This window comes from Chlamydotis macqueenii, chromosome Z (genome assembly GCF_036417535.1).
Source record: "Chlamydotis macqueenii isolate bChlMac1 chromosome Z, bChlMac1.mat, whole genome shotgun sequence".
Lineage (NCBI taxonomy): Eukaryota > Metazoa > Chordata > Aves > Otidiformes > Otididae > Chlamydotis > Chlamydotis macqueenii.
In genome coordinates this window covers 23010084-23027927 of record NC_141593.1, presented here as the reverse complement: position 1 = coordinate 23027927, position 17844 = coordinate 23010084, and the positions used below count along the sequence as shown (strand labels likewise).

Genomic DNA, 17844 nt, shown 5'->3' with positions numbered 1-17844 from the left:
AAATTCCTATCCACTGCTTACTGAAAGAGAAATTAAAGTCCTAAGGCTGCACAAAGTATAGGTAACTAAATTACTTGAATGAAAAAGACTATTTCTTACAAGACAAATGTTGCACATCACTATAGAACATGTAAACAACTTCTACTTAGTTCTGTAATTATGCACTTTGCCTTAAGTTTGATTAAAAAAGAAAATCAAGAAGCATTTACAGTCCTTAAGTCGCACTTTAAATTTAAGAAAACTTCTTAAATTAAAAATAGTTTTTACCTGGTACCGGCTGTCTCTCATTCCATTCACTTGTGATTAAAACCTCTAGGATTTTTACGTGGTGTTCAGTATTATCAGAGCTGGAAGAGATGGATTAGACAGTAAGAACTCAAAAAAATGCAAAAGTTTACATTAGAATTAGAACTAGTCAAAAAACAATTTACAACAATGCCCTCCCACATTAGAAGTAAGACCAGAAAATTAATTCATTACTTTTATATATTACTAACCCATATTTACAGTAAAAAAATGTAATAAAATGACCCATGTACCTTGCTATCTGGAATTTGAAAAGCAGAGGGCTGAAAATTTCAGCCAGAGACCTCGCATTCAAGAGATTTTTGCTGGAGGCTTGACAAACTCTGAGGAAATGTTTGAGCAAATACTGGAGTGTGAGCCAATACTGGGGAGGTATATTTGGAGATCTGATTAGTTTCTTCAGCAACTGAGCATACTCCTCTGAGCTCTGCACTTCTGCAAGCAAACAGATAAAAAGTTCTTGATATCAGCACAGGAACATTCAACAAGTAAAATGAAACTATATACGACTCCTTTGGAAGCATCAGTTTTACAGAAAAAAAATAATAATTCTGTCCTTCATTAGTGCCGTAAGACTGCTTTCTTCTTCTGAAAAAAGTGAAATGCTCAGGGAAGAGTACAGAGCAAGTATTTAAAAGTCAAATGGAAACAGATATGCATTTTGGTAAAAACCACAATGTGTTCAGAGTGTACTGGTAGAAGTTTCTCTTGTCACACACGATTGGGTAATTCTGAGATGCACTAGATAAGTCTCACAGGTGCTGTTCTAACTTTGAAGGTTACCAGTAACAATATCCTGTCCCAAGATATATAACAGAATACTTGGCCCACATGCTGAAAGCCTATAAGCTGTACTTGTTTGAAACGACCACAGTAGATGATGAATCTTACATGCACATATTTCTTACTTCATAATCTGAAACTCCCAACTTACTGCAGAACACCATGACCTCTAATATATTGACTTTGTCAGCATTGATAAAAAGTTAAAAATTAGCTTTCTGCATACAGATAAGTCCTTGATTTTTCCCCTCAGTTTTCCTATAGTCATTCCGCTTACTAAAATGTAGAGAACTGTGTTATCCCTTATGTTTTCCATTATGTTTACCTAAATAGGTAAGTAAATAATGCATGTCTCTATCTGAACTGAAAAAGCTTTAATCAAAAGTGGTGAAGGTATATATGTTTTCTGAGATGCTGCCAGGTTGTGCAGAATCTTCCTTGTTCTGTGTGTGACAGCTGGACCACTGGCTATTCAGAATCCTAATAAAAGCTTTTTTGTTTGACATTTGAAATAATGGGATAATCATACCTTGAGGTACAGAAATCATGTCACTGTAAACAGCTGCTGGAATGATGGGATTTGGCAAGTCCAGGAGATACCTCTTGAGAGCATCTGATAAAGTGTGCACATCAAAAGTCTCCAAATCCAATGAAGAGGCATCTAAAGGGAAAGAGCAACATACTTTTTAGACATTAGAAACTGGAAAAAATAGACAGGCTCATGATATTAGGGCTTCATACCAAGCCAAAACTGCAAACTTATATCTGGTTTACGGGGAATAACTCTTTAAGAAAAAATGTATGACACCAAGAAACATCTTTGAGGTGAAGAACACACAAAACTCAACACCATGCCCAGGCCTTTGGCATCTGATGAGCCAAATGGCTTCCACAGCTGCGTGTGGCCTTCTGTCATATACAGTGCAGGGCTGAACTCAGAATAACGGTTGTGACTTGCTGTATGTTGGCAATGTTATGGAACATCTGAATATTTTTAACAGGTCTCTGTTTTACCTGTAAATATTTTGTGTAAGATGTAAGTATCAATCAAGGTTCTGGGCAAATGCAGCTTCTCTACTTGTAGCTACTTCTATTATGACTGGAAGTTTGATTAACAACTTCGGGCTCCAAGTCTGTAAATATTTATAAGTAAGTAAATATTTGTAAGTCGAAACAAATACACACGTGCAGAGCTGGGTGCCTGGTGTTTTATGCAGCTGTTCAGATTTATCTTGTAAAACCTGATATCCTTCCAGGATAGTTATGACTGGGGCTAAGGTTTGGGAATGTCACATAAAGGACTACTTGTTAGCACTGAGGCAAGGAATATCAGCAGCAAAAAAAAACCCAAGGAAAATATAAAAATGTTTACTTAGTGTAAGCAAGATTAGGGTTCATCTTAAACCATGAAACTGTGGCACAGTAAAGTCCTAAATATTTACAAAGATTCATATTTTGTATGAGAATTTAGAGGTATTAATGCTGAACAACTTTCTAGGCTAGCCAAGTCCCCTGTAAAATAATTCCTGAACCTATGTGGCCTGTTTAAAACAAATTCATCAGGGAGGCAGAGGAATCAGACATGAGATGTTTCTACATGTACTGTGAAAAAAGGCAGTCAAGAGAGGGTAGTGAAAAAATTAGAGCTCCTCCACTTCCCTTCTGCTTTACCCAAAGGAAAGCTTGCAGTATCAGCTCAATTCTTATCAGACAATAAAGAATTTACATGAGAAAAAAAGACATGCTAAACGGCTTAGATTATAAAAAACTTGCAGTACGGGTATGAATTCTACAAGAGCAATTATGTGTCAGAGAATCCAACCACAAATTCATAAGAAATAGTTTTCATTAGTTTTGTTGCTCACAGGATGTTTTTTATTTCACAAGCCAAATTAAAACCTGGCTCTTTCAGTGCTGACCCATTCTTTGAAGTATATCCCAAATTATTACAATGAATACACGAACAAGAATAAACTTGTGGTACTCTGCAACTCTTTGGGTGTCATGTCATAAACAGACCTGAACTCTTCCATCTGCTGAGCTGGCCAGATGAAAGTCAGCTTTGATTCTGGAGCGAGATAACACTGTGTTGAAGCTAAAAGGCAGTTATCCAATTAATATGGAGAACATTTTAACCATAAGCAGAACAGCACACTAATACAGTTCACAACTGTGAGACCAAAGCCGCCTTTGCTCTCTGAATTAGCACACTGCGAATTCAAAGAGAGTAGGCGGGGGAGGTGAGATCTGTCTATGTCCATGTATCTGGACACCCACTGCCCCAGCTCTGTCCTGGAATATTCTGATCCTATCTTAAAGAGAACTCCAAAAGATACACTGTTGCTAAAGGATAAAGTTCTGTTTTCTTTTCTCAAACCTAATTACTTTTAAAATAAAAATACACCTAAAACCACAAGTTCTTGATCTCAAGAGATAGATGAACCTTTCATAAAAGTACACTTAAGTTTAGAGACTTAAAAAGGGATTCAGATAAATTAAGAGATACAATCTATGGCATGTGGTGCCATAGAAAATCTGGATTTATCTGTACTGAAAAACAGAATTACAATACTAAATACATGGCTTATGCTGCTAGCACCACATGCACGTCTCCTCTCCCTGCTTTCTACACTCATACACTTCTTCGCTCCCACCACAATCAATAAAGGACAGGATGCTCTTTTGATTTGAAGGAACAGATTACTCATAGTATCGTCTCTTGTTCATTTTGTTAATATTTGCAGTTACTAAAAATGAAGAGAGCTACTTCACAGTTTGAGTTTGCTTCCTTTGTTCCTTCGGCAACATGGCATAACCAGTTTCATTTTCTAGCCCTTGTATTTTTGTGCTCTTTTACGCAAGTGGAAGCTCACGCCCTACACTGCACCGTAGCTTGCAAAGGTGTGGTCAAGCGCTCCTCCTACTATAGCTCCTGATCCCTCATACTGCAAATGAGTGTTGCCGTGCCAGTGTATTTCGGCCTGAAGCGGAAATAGAGAGTACCAAAAAAAGAAGGAAATATATTTCAGTAAACTTGAGTGGGTATGTGGTGTTAGTGGTGTAATTGCATTTTACGGTTCAAAACCTGCGAACCCAGCCTAGTGCAGCAACATTAATTCCATTCTTTCTTTCCCTTCCAGTATCATCTCTGTAGCAGGCAGCGAATGCGCAGCTATTGCCTCTCCATCTACTGGACCAAAAAAATACAAAGACTGAACTGTATGTAAACAAATGCTCATTTCTTTACAAAATAATAACCTGCAGCCTTACAGGAATAGTGTATCTTTATCTTGCTTCTGAACAAAACACCTTGTTTTTCTCTGTACAGATATATTGTCAGTCCTTAAACAAGCAACTGACCAAGGAATGACTAAAATAATTATTCTTGGAAAAAAGCACAGTGGAGCCATGAAAAAAAAGACAACTTGTAAAAGTTAAAATACCTTTCATATTAAGTGTAAAAGTTAGAAACCTTTTTTATTTTTATTTCTCTTTTTAATATTACATTATTCAGAACCAGCACATATTTATAAGCCGAGTAGGAGAGCAAAGGAAAAAGGAGCAGTCTGACCACAAAATTTGTCTAGTGCTTTAAGGAAGAGAACTGTACTTACCACATTCAAGAATTTGTCTTAATTCTGCTGAGCTGCTTAAGCCTTGTGCTCCATACAAAGTCGAGCACTCCAGACCTTTAAAAAAAACCCAATGAGATACATTAATACGCCAATGACTGCTGCCATGACACAACATACTTCTGTTTTCTTCAAATAAGTACTTACAGTATAAATTAACAACATCCTCCCACCACCATCCACCTACCACACTATGGAATGTGATTGCTTTTTAAGGCACCTTTTTGTACATGCAAACTGCTAGGTCTGCAGAACAAGCTGGCCAAGGAAGAACATAGATGCCAGCAGTCCCACGTACACTGTACAACCCTCCACAGGCTGGCTGTAGAAGGCCCAGGCTAGGAACAGATAAGGTAACCCTTAGGTCACCTTTGACTCTCCATAGAGCCCGTAACCTCACAGTGTCTGTAGGGTGTCACATCACTGCTGTGAGAGAAAATGTCTGTATATGCCTGATAAGCCACCTGAATAAAAGACACCAATACAGTGTTCCCATGTGAAATACACTGTTCATAGCTTCCCTACTTCAGAGAAAATAGAGAAGACATAAGGAAAGAGGCCACACCAGGGATGCAGAGCACTGATGATTTAATAGTATCAGTGGTGTTTCCTGGAAGCAGTACTTGCTTATGCAGATTGTTGCTAAACACTGGACATTCTCATTGATGTTAGCAAGCTCCTGCTCATTCAGGAAAGGCTTATGCTTTCTTAAAGTGTCAGAACAGTATGTGAGAACCTAGGTCTCCACGGACAGCAGCCAGAATACCGCTTTTCCTCTCGGTCCCTGGCTGTAAGGCCACAGAATGAGCAGGACCCACTGAGCTGCTCCTTACCTCACCAGGACTATAAAAGCGATGTCAGAGCAGGAGCCAGGAGGACAGAAATGGGGCAAAAGAGGCAAGACATAGTGGAAGAAAGGGGAAAGCCTCAAAAGAATGGACAGACATCAACACGGGAAAGCAGGAGAGAAAAAAAACATAAAAATAGAGCTTAGCATACAGCAGCAATAAAGAAAAGGGTACTGAAGCACAAAACCAGTTCTTTTAACTTTCTCATCTTTAATATTTTTTTTCCCATCTTGAGGCAAAACATTGCCTGTTTGGCTGTGTATCCAATTCACTGTTACCATGGCATTTCCATAACCAACATAAGGTGCTTATTGGTCAATACCAAATCCTTCTCCCTTACTTTTCAATAATCTTATATTAATCGAGTTATTAAATGTCATTTGAGGTAAGCTTTGTTTTTGCTCCCACAATCCAAGTAGCCTCTACTGAGCAGAAAGCAATGCAACAAACCTTAAAGTAGATTATTTTGTATCTGTTAAGTAATGTGATGCATTATCAGCTCTAGAAAGGGGAGATGCCAGCTCCAGATCTGATTCTGCAGTCTTGCCTCACATAAATAACAAAAAACCTTGGTAGATCATTCCTCAGCTTACCTTTCTTTTCAATTGTTTCCACTATCTTGATAAGAATCGGTGGAGCAACATCAGGAGGTGCAAACTGCTCTGTAAGATCGGGAAGTGAGAAAGCTGTAAAAGAAAAATTATAAAAATAAGCCAAGCTACAGCTGAATCCAATTTCTGTTTATGAAAGTCATGACTCATAAAGCAACCAATAAATTTTTAAGTATGGAACAAATATCCATTTGTCAGGCCTAAACAAGAATACTCCACAATTAATCAGAAAGCTGAATAAAAATGATGACAATTGCATTTTCATAGCATTTTCTTTTAGGGACCTCAGTCAGTCCCAGAAACACTCTCCATATTGCCTAGGAAATGAAAACACAATAAAAGTTTGCAGTCTATGGATGTGCAGAAATACAATGCAAGGAAGAAAATAAAATATCTTTTGGTCTATAACATTTACATCCAGCATGCACCAGATGAGGGAGCTAAACACATCACCATCTGGGAGTCGCGGATCGCCTGGGTAAAACAGACTTACAAAGGCCTGAAATAGCAGTAGAAACAAGTATTTCACACTCATACAAAAGTTGAATAACTTTTGTTTGCTTTCAATTTTCAAACATAATACTACTAACAGCATAATTTTCTTGAAGCAAAAAATTCATTTTCTACAATGACTGGTTAAGGATAAATGAGAAAGGGACATTTTGCAGATTCAAACAAAACTGCATACAGATTTTATACAAAGTCAGTTTTCATGCAATCCAGTTTCTTCGCAGAGAGAACATACTGTATACAGGAATGTTCTGGCTCTCTAATGTGAGGGATGATCTATCTCTAAACACACTATTTTTGCCAAAAGAATAATTCAGAAGTTTTAGAGCAGTCCTGTTTAACTCTTGGAAAGCAAGAACGTTTACATAAAGATATTAAACTACTGCCAGAAACCTCTGGCATAGTTTGAAGGATTATGATTGATAAACAAAACTTCATCACTGAAGTAAAAGTTGCCAATTGTCTAAGTGATGGTGCTCTCTGCCCAATTAAACTTACCTCGGACAAAGAGAGAGCAATTCTTAAACACACATGCACACATGTGGCTGCATGCTACGTATATACACATACATGCGGTATTGCTAGAAGACTGAAACTGAACAAAATTATGAGGATAAGTAAGTAGAAGGAGAAAAAGAAAAAAAACACAACAGCAAGATAAGAATACAGAGTTTTTAATGAAAAAATTCGAGGTAGCAAAAAAATTTAACATAGCACAACTGAGAAAGAGAAAGCAGACAATTTTGACTGAGACTTCACCTTACTTTGGAAGCCACAATCATACAACTTTCTAAAAATGCGAACAATTTAAAAGTGGTAAGACAATAAGGAAGGCACAGAAGAAGTGTGGAAATACAGAAAACTGAGGAAAGACAGGAAAGACAATAAAGAATTATGAATCAGTAATGGAAGTGGAGCATACTGGGACACTGAGACATGTTCCCTGCAAAAATAAGCAAAATGATGGTATGATAATGATAGAATACTTTCCAGTCCATTCATAACTGAGAAGGACATTACAAATACAGCTGTTACTCATAATGGTTTAACTTAGGAGGCACAGAAAATGAGCATTCAGGAGTCCCAAAAGAGTTGCCTAAGCAGATTTCTGGTCTGCTGATGTTACTTTTACTGACTTGTGGAAAATCAGAGCAACTCCTGGGGATCAAAAGAATTCTAATGCCCAGCCTGCACTCTGAAACGACAAGTAAGATGACCACATGCTAGTTACATTATCAGTCCTGGGCAAAATAAAGGAAAACCTGATACTAGACTCATACGATAAAGCAATAAAAGACAGCACTAAGGATTGTCTGCATAGCTTTTTAGAGGACAGGTTCTGTTGAAAACCACATTACTTCCTTCCTTGGTGGCAACACAGTTAGCTGAAAAATGCAAATGAGTAGACATAATAAACTCTAAAGTTTTGTCAGATAGTTGACTTAGTATAACACAGTTATTAAAAGCTAATTTCAAAGACAGCACATGTTATATAGGTGTAGCTGACCAGCAGATCTCCAAGTATAGCTATTAATGCAGAACAAGCTGCTCAGGGAAGGAATGGACTTTTCAACTCTTTACATCTTCAAATCACTTTCAGGTTCCATCTGGAACACGTCTTTTAGCTTAAAATCATATCTGCTTTATTAAATACAAATTGGGCTCTTATGGAAGATGTGGCACTCCAAGCAGCCCCTGCTGAGGCATGCTGAAATTCAGACTATTTTATTTGTAATATTCAGAACAAATAGTTCCTTTCAACTGCAAACTATGAATTTATCTTATGATGAGGGCAAATCTACTGATAAATGAAAGATCAGATCAGAGTCATATCAAAGGGTATGCTATGAAAATAATCAACTTATGAGATACTAATAGACTCACAGAATGCTAAGGGCATAAAATGCATCCCTTGCACGGCAGTAGAGGAAGAACAGGTTTTACAAACAGAGTTTACATATTTTTACTTATGAAAGTAACTTTCTGCTCCCTTAGGTAGCTAGTTACATTAAGTACATTTCTCCCTCTTGCATAACAACTATGAAATTGCATCATCTCCGAACAGAGATGCTCATCTCATAATTCCAGCTGGAAGCACCATGCACCAACAGTCAACAGTCTTAACTGAAAGTGAGGAAAGAAAGGAGAGATGAAGAAAGAGAAACAGAGAGAGATGATGGAAGTCAGATCTGACAGACATGTGAAACGTTTCAGATGACAGCTTGGCAGTTCAGGGATGGTCCATCCAGGCTACTGAGCAGCAGACAGAACTGTGCTTTCTCACATTAATCTAATGGTGCCTTGAAATTATGGTACTCCAAATACCTATAAACAAGGTGTATTTAGAACAATAATTAAATTTCCCACTAGATTTAGATTTTCTACATGAGGGATGCAGTCCAAGCCAAGCAAAAAGGAGAACTCAATGTCAGGAGAAGACTTCCTGACACGGGAAGAAGCCCTTGCAGGGCGAAGAAATTCACTCCAGAAAATAGTTGGTCTCCATGGGATATAAAGGATGGGGTGGATGCAGGCCTTACCCAGATTATCTAAACAGAGAGTGCCTCTGCCTGCAACCTACCTGACTTTTCATGCTTTTCATCTACACTTCATGCAGGATCTTAGCTTATAAACTATGTTTGTATCATTATCTGTTACTGAATCTCTTTGTTGTACAGTATTCTTGGATCAATAATATTCTTAGTGAAAGACTTTTGGAAGCTAGGCATTTACCTTTATATTTATATAATCTATAATATGTCTACAGGACATATGCATGTAAAGCAAACGTCACATTAGTTAAAAGGAAATACTTTCAACACTCCTCTGCTACTCTAAAATATGCAGTTAGAAAAATATTAATATGTTAGGAGTTCAGAGGATTTTTGATGTCTCTTGTTTCCTGTACCCCATTCCTTTTCTCCAAAACTGGAAATTTCTACCTACCAGAGACATTGCTGAAGTTTTAGATATGAAGAGAGCCTTTAAAATAATGACAATCTACTCCATAAATACACAAATTGTAACATACTTGTGTGTTTGACTGAAAACTCAGGATGTTCACCTCTTTTAATACCATGCACACACAGAACAGTAGGGACAAAACCTGCAGTTACCTTCAACACAGCAATGACAGAATATGTCTAAGTCACACAGTTACAGCGTTCAGCAACACTGAAAAAAACATTCACTTCATCAGCACGTAGAAGATAGCATTAACAAATCAGAATCACTTAACCCGCTACCTGTTCTAGGATTTCCTACTCAATGCACCATCTCCAATATAATTAACTTACAGCATCATACTGACCTGTACTTTAAACTTCTGAACTTTTACACAAAATAGAAAATTATGTTCATTTAAGGCAAAACACCTCATGAAACACACATCTGTCAGAAAAAAAAAAAAGACGTAACAGTACTTATAGAACGAGAGCCAGTTTATAACATTTACACAGAAGACAGTCAAATTTGGAACAGTGCCATTCAACTTCAAAATGCTGCGAGGAAATGGCAGAGGTTAAACTAAAGACAAGTACACCTAATTTTGGAAAAAAACAATTTGACTCCCAGAGCCATAATACAAGATGTCCTTAAAGAAGTCCTGATTCTAGATTTCGTGTTCCAGAAGAAAATTCAGTATGCGTATTAAGATCTACAGAGGGAAAGAAAAACTTTTCAGAGAGGTCAGTTTTAATAAAATAGAAGAGAACAAAAGCCCACATGCAACCTGCATTTAGTACCTGATTTCAAAAGTATCTTTTGCTTTGAAGCATGCTGTAGCACAGCACAGAGGTTTGGAGAACCAAATCCACTCTTAAGAATCTGCACAACTTTGTAGATCCTTTTGCTACAATCCAGTATAAATTTTTCACTTAAAGCAATCATTTTTTTCCCCCCAATTTGCATAATTTTTTAAAAATTGCACAGTCTCCAAAATACTGAGGTTCTGAAAAGCTGTCATACAGTGTTCACGTCTTCTTTCTTGTCACAAGTCTGGTAGTGGGTTTCGAGATATTAAGGGAAGCTTCTGATGCCACATGATAAAAGCTGGTTTTTCCACTAGCTCTATTTTTACCTTGCCACAGTGAGAACCAATGAGACGAACCACCAGCAAGGGTTCGCTCCAATCTGCAAACTCTCCCCTCTCCCTGAATACAGACAGGCCTGAACAGCTCTAAGGCAACCACAGCGTTGATGAGAGCATACCTTACATTCAAGGGTTGCCAACACTGCTACAAAGTGCAAGATGAAACCAGCACACAGCTGCACCTTTTGGAAGGGTTCTCAGTAAAAAGAGATACTTTAGAGTTAGTACCTGGCAATGACAAGTGGAAATTTAAAGCTGGAATTTGGCTTCAGATACTTCCGAGCCAAACTTTTCTTTACTGCTAGAAGATAAACTAAAATGAATATTAAAAAAAAAAAACAACTTAAAATTTAACAATACACACCATGGAAAGGAGTTTAATTTCTAAACATTTTACAGGAACTATATACTAATGTTACTTGAGTTTAGCTTTGAGTCAAGATTACTCCATGCATGTTGTCCTTTTTTTCAGAAATGGCATTTAAGTTGCATTTGATGACAACACAGCTCCACAGCCTAATATTTAGGAGCTCAGGTCTTAAGATGATCAGAACTGGCTTATGTGCGTGCAGATGTACTCTTTATGCATGCAACTGTATCCACTAACACAGTGAATTACGCATTCATAGATTTACACATATCCTTGTTTGAAAGTCATACAGTATGTGCAAATGTGAATGGTACCACCAGCACTGAAATTAACTATAATAAACAGAAGCATATTAATTAATTAATGCAGAAGAAGAAAGGCAGAAGGAAAGGTCTTTGTCAAGCAAGTTGTGATAATGCCTCCAACAAGATGAGCCAGTAAACTGTGAAGAAACAACAGCTGATCGAGCACCCAAAGTACTTTTGCTAGTGGCACCATCAGTGGTACAAGGCATAACAAGTTGTGGCAAGGAGGGTTTTCCCCAAAGTTCAACACTCAGGCTTGCTATTGAAGATTCTGGAAAATGTGGGAGCTTACTTTCTTGATGCAAATGCTCATATTTCAGCAGTTATGTACTCCCACTAGGTATGGGAAATGGAATTTTAAAAGTGTTCCACTGTTATCACTTATCTTTCTTGAATCAGAATCTGAATTTCAATAAGGATCCATAATGTCTGAACGTAATCACCTATCAGTATGCAATGTCAAGTTCAAGGGAAGATGCATTGGAAAAGTGGGCAGTTTGCCATTCCTGCAGAGCCTTTAAGGCAGTGGTATGAACGGAGGCAGTCCAACGTACTCCTGTGTGCTGACTGCTAGAGACTCCCAAACCAAAGACATCAGCGCTTCAGGAGACTGCACTGTGAACACACCAAGAGCCAGGCCTACGAAAACACAGGTTCAGATCCCATAACACTGGAAAGCACCAGGAGGTGCCTCTGCACGAGTGATGGTATCACCTGATGCTTCCCAGGGCCCTGCGGTGGCAGCTAGTCCAGATGCAGAGCCTCAGCTGTCATGGCCCACTCAGCACCGGCTTTCATCAGCTGGGTAAGAAAGGCCACGTGAGCCTCACAACCTGTCAGAGAGTGAAATGACTCTAACTGACCTAAAACTCCTAACTTTTAGTGAGAGGCCATTTCACAGTCCATTATATGTTTCCTTATAGAAGCAGCAAGTTTCTGCAGAAACTTTCAGTAGAACAGTCTGAAAGATTAAAGACACCTTAAACGCTAAACCCTTGGAGAAAGTTTCCATAGATATCTCTGCTTTGGGTTCCATGCCAGACCAAGAAAGAAAAAGATGAGTCTGGTATTACCAGAGAGAAATTCACTCTGAGATTTGAGGACTGTAACCTTGCCTTGGCATTCGTAATTTCAGAGAGGCTAGTGGCATTTACCAACAGAACAGGCCAGCAGAGTTTTCAGAACTGCCCAAGTGCTAGTAGCAAAAGGTTTTCACTGGGCAAGGATGAAAGAAAGACAAGAAGGTGAGAGCGAAGACAAAGAAGTTGATGTCACTGTGTCTCAGATAAATCAAGGACTGCAACAGATAGTAAAATCAGCTGCAACTGTTGGAAGAGAAAAATACCCCTCCTTAGACCTTACTGACCTGAGATGATTTAGTTTGGCTGTAGTTAAATTCTTCTAGAGGCTGAAAGCATCACTGAAAATGGCAGGAGGAAGAGCTGTTCAGGGCTCAACCACCTTCTCCAGTACTGGTTTCATTAGATAGGTCTCAAATCACAACACTATTAATGGAAAAATATGAAAGTGATTTAAGCTTCAGTGAATTTGACACATCATTACAAGTGGCTTAATAAGTCTGTCTACTATTACTTGTCTTTTATTTTTATCAGATGTTGTCAAACAGGCAGACTGCGGACTCAGAATACCACAGAAGCCTTGGCAGCCAAAGGAGACTAGATCCAGAAGAAATGAAGGGAGGTGAAAACTATCCCAGCACTAGAAAAAGGAATGGTCTGGCCCACCAACACTGTCAGTCCTCAGGCTCATGAGAAGCCCACTTTTATGCAGAAAAATGTCTGTGAGTCAAGATTTATTGCATTATGAATGACCCCAGAGCTACGAAAAGGAATAGGGAAATGATACCTGTTGGGGATCTTACATGACTGGAGTACAACCAGGAAGCTGGATAGAAGTACCACCAATTCTAAAAGCCTTCAATGCTATGTGGCCTGCACAGTCTACTTCTTTCATCTGTTGGTAGGTTTTGGGTATGAACTAGAGGATGAAGTGACAACTTCATTTAGATGTTCTCTGTAAATGATATGCTGAAGATTTCAGCCACAGAAGAAAATACAGATCTGTACTGAAAAAGTGGTTTATCACATCTGCTGTCATTCTTCTTTTTCCTTCATCTTCAATGGAGAAACACCTCAATAAAGCAAAACACCCTTCCTAAGGCACCTCAATGACAGGGCTGACTGAACTTCAAATAGCTTTCTAAAGCATCCATATTTCTGCTGTGATCCTACATCAGTAATACAGAGTGACAAGAACTTTTCCAAGGGCCTTATTCCACAGGATGACAACTGCAGGAGTTGTAATCAGTATGACCTTCTGAATTCCAGTCAGCCCCAGTGTACCTCCCAAAATGCAAAGCCAGCAGCTCCAGAACCCTCTGTGTGAAGTAGGTACTCACAACATTGCCTATAAGCTTGAAAAGTGCATTTAAAACTCACTTTTGTAGAAAAAGGTTATTATGTATGTGGCACTTAACTGAGTAAGGCCAGGTCCGTAAGATCATTTTTCCAGGAGGACAAACAGGTGTATATTATCATTGGGCCATTTATAGCCCAACCCACTGAATCTAGGAGGGTCGGAATAAAAACTGAATGTTACTTCATTTTATCCTGGCTACACATAGTATGTCAAAAAAGACACAGTCACTTATATAAATTAATGCTGTAACTGAGACAAGTCAAATACTTTGCCTAGATATTTTCCAGGATTATCAGCACACATATGTAAGCAATGATCTGACTGATAAAATATTACGTGCACTGTGATTATGAAGGAAGTTTGAGGGGCCAGGAGAACTAATTCCTCTCTTCATCCCCATTTATCACCACCTGTACTCTTAGTGCTAAGAAGAATAAGGGGCAACTATGAGAACTGAGGGGAAACAAGCCCAGGCAAATACAGATTAGTGCAAGAAAATAATCTATGAACAATAGATGGCAGAACTAGACAGAACAAAGCTTTGATATAGAAAGTCATACTTTACAATGTAATTCTCCTGAAAGAAATCTGGGGTCTCTCTACCCTTATCTGACACAAAAATGAATGCTTGTCACAGAGCTGCTGCCTCAATCAGCAAAGAATTCCTTTAAGACAAAACAAAATGAAAGTGTGGAGAGAAAGAAAAAAAAAGAAGAAGGTGTCTGGTTTGAGGAAATTTCAGCTGCACAAATAAGCAGAAAAATAAAACGACCAAGCAACATAGTGTAAAGTAGTATATTCCTTCATAATAATTTAATACTTTTAATAATGGCTGCTAATCATGTTTCACACTTATTAATAATGTTTCATAAAGCCCTATTTCTATCATCTGTTAAAAGGGAAGTGACACTGTCTGTACTGGGAAGGAATTCTGTACATACTATTCTCTCAGATTAAACCTCAGTAACTTTATGAATTATGAGCTGTCAGGCACTTTTCTCATCTGCTACAGCATATACTTCTTAGAAATAGGAGCTATAAATAAGACAACAGATGTTCTTTGTTGGCTTCAACTGAAGCACAGATAATTTTTAAAAGACAGCCTGTAGTTAAAATTGTTGTAAAGACAGTATTCTGCTTCCCTCTATGGGTGAGCTTTTGCAATGCTCCTTTTCAAACTAGAACTGAATTTAGGATTTGAAATGGCCGCAACTATTTACAATTGATATTAACATAATTAGAGAAATGAGCAGCCCTGTTCTGAGGAAAAAATGCAAGGCTTATGAAAAAAAAACAACTAAGTGCAATATTCTGGCATGCAGTACACTGCATTATAATGGCACACATAAGGCATAAACTGTTTTGCGAAATAAACCCCTCCAAAATCCCAAGGAGGAGATGTGAAAACCACTTGCTTATTCAACTGTTCTTTCAATATGCTGCAAGACAAGCAGAAATAGGAAAATAAGAAATAAGCAAGAACGTAGTAAAAGATGTCTTTCTGCTTCTAAGCAGAGGAGGGCACTCAATAAGCTGAGGAGCAGAAGAGGGGGCCCAGGACAGGCACAGCTGAAGCTAAACCCCAAGCAAGCTGGCACCAGGGCTTGGCTACTGCCGATCTCCGGGAGAGGTGCGTCTCACCTCCTTCCTGCGGTCTGCAGCATAGGGCACGGCTAGAGGTTTCCCACACTTTTCTGAGGGCTGGCAGACAGATATGTAATTCCCTCTTACCCCTCATTCCCAGGGATAACCCCAAGCCCCGTGTGACCTGCAGGAGCACAGCTGGTAGCAGCGTTCTCAGAGTCCCAAGGAGCATCACTTTAAATGGACGAGCAGGTTAACGTCTCTAAACAGAATGAGCCAGCGTGGTCCTCAGAGCATGATTCTGAGGACAAAGAAATAAAATATTTTAACAAGCCAACATCTATTTTTTGTGTCTTGGTGGTGTCTGCAAGTTCCCGGCCAGCAGTTTTTAGTTACAGAGATGTTAGCACGAGAGGTAAAATGTACAGTGGGTACCAAGCTACTGCATCCCCACAAGCAAGGAGATTATGACAGAGGTGACATAAGGGAGGGAGAGGACAGGGTCAATCAAGAAGCTGGACTAGCGAAGCAAAAAACACTGCCTTTTTCATCAAGTGAGGCTTGTTATATTCCCTCCTCTTCCTTCAGGACTGCTGCTCCAGGGCTAAAAACAAGCTGAGCTCTGCAAGAATTTGACTAATTCTTCCCAAATCTCCTCAAAGATACTAACTGGCAATGAAAAACTTACCATTCCAGCTTCTGGCAGTGCTTCCACATGAAACCATACAAGATATCAGGAATAAAAATATATGACACTGAATATTCAAGTGTAGTCTGGATAGTGCAGGTGTATGGACAAACAGCACGTTCCACTGGCAGCTGCATCCTGCGACCTACTTATCAGGTCCTCATTGCAGCCTTGAGGGTTATTGTCATTAAACATCCAGATTGCAGTAGTAGTACCTAGAAGCCCTTATCAGAATCGGAACAAACTTGTGATAGTTCTCTACAAACAAAACTTCCCTTATTGGTCTTATGATTAACTAAGCGATCTCTTAGAATCAATGCCAGCTGTCTTCCCACAAACCCTACCTCATCCTTCCGAAGGACACTAAAGCCATGATATTGTATTAACTTCTGCACTCTCCAGATTCATTTTTTTTTTAAAAAAAGGAACAGCAAAACTCTAGTAAAAGTGTAATTTATTTTAAAGAGACTATATGTAAGTTAATACGTTTACAAGGTACTTTACTACAGTTACTCTACAAGGAATCATTAGCAAAGCTCCCTCTGTCTGATGCCTGGTATACTACAGAGACACATAAACAAACCTACATTAAACGAGCATTAAGACCACAAGGTCAAGCACTCAGAAAACAAAGAACTAAGGCTGCCTGTGCAATTTCAGTTCTTTCTTTTGTCTCTTTCCACATAATGTCATAGCATTCTTCCCATGAAATTACTCTGCCATTTCAGCACGCAAAGCCTCGTGCTCTCAAGGGCCAGAACCCAGCTGAAGAACAGAGGTGTTTATTACCTGGAGCATTATCCAGATTGTACAAGGGCACATGGTTGTCCAGAAGGCTCATATTCTCCTATTCACTTTCCTCTTCAAAACTGAATTTTCTATTATCTCATCTCAACTCTGCTTCCCATGCAAGAGTACTTTGCTTCACAACTTGTTCTCGAGTTCTTCCTAGCAAGTGGGAAAGGAAATACGTGCTTGGTTGTTCCTAGAAAACTTCGTCACTTAAGAGAGAGACAGCTGCCTGTCTTTTAAGGGAAGGAATGCTGAGGTCCTTCTCAAAAGGCACTTGAAAATGTTGATTCTGGCCAGCCAGTGAAGAGTCACAGTGAGATGATTTGAATAACCTCCACTAGGAAAAATTTCACAGGTAGAACGAATTCCTGTGCTGGAATCATTTTACCTAAAAAGCAGTGACATGCATCTTCTGAAAAGTTCAGCACTAACCAACCTCAATTCCCTTTACATATAACCATGGTGATCGTTAGTAATGGTGCTGCAGCAGCACCTGCTTTTTGTAACTGAGACAGGATGGCTGGATGGGCGTTCACTGTGAGATACAAGGGATACTGGAACTCTGTCCAGAATGACCTGTCCCACCTGTAAAGGATCTCTGTTCCTTACTGCTGGTTTTTTTTTTTTTGGTTCCATGAAGTTGTTTCTTATGCAAAGCCATCACTAGTTTGTGATAACACCTTTGCTTGAGAAGCATATTTTAAAACATTCTCTTTCTGTTGAATAATCGTAAGACAAAAACTCAGGACAGTATATTGTTTTGCTCTGAAAGAATACTTTGTTTTGTTACCTTTTTGCTGTGGAGAAACTAATGGGGAAAAAGCACCAACAAATCTCCCTCAAACTATCCACAGGCAAGCAACCTAGAGGAAAATAATAAGCTCTT

At 38.8% G+C, this 17844-nt stretch overlaps 1 protein-coding gene across 3 annotated transcripts in view; it reads right to left on the bottom strand.

The window, feature by feature from the left end:
• Window positions 1–17844, bottom strand: part of PIK3R1 (phosphoinositide-3-kinase regulatory subunit 1) — a 58957-nt gene that overhangs the window by 20900 nt on the left and 20213 nt on the right. For 2 of the 3 annotated variants that reach the window (XM_086770013.1, XM_086770012.1), the window contains exons 3-7: window positions 6163–6255; window positions 4704–4778; window positions 1619–1750; window positions 540–741; window positions 268–347 (exon numbers count right to left, since the gene is read on the bottom strand). In XM_086770013.1, coding sequence (XP_086626139.1) covers window positions 268–347; window positions 540–741; window positions 1619–1750; window positions 4704–4778; window positions 6163–6255 — 582 coding nt within the window. Of the gene's footprint in view, window positions 1–267; window positions 348–539; window positions 742–1618; window positions 1751–4703; window positions 4779–6162; window positions 6256–10433; window positions 10602–17844 lie in introns of those variants that run through there. The other variant, XM_086770014.1, reaches the window with a different exon arrangement.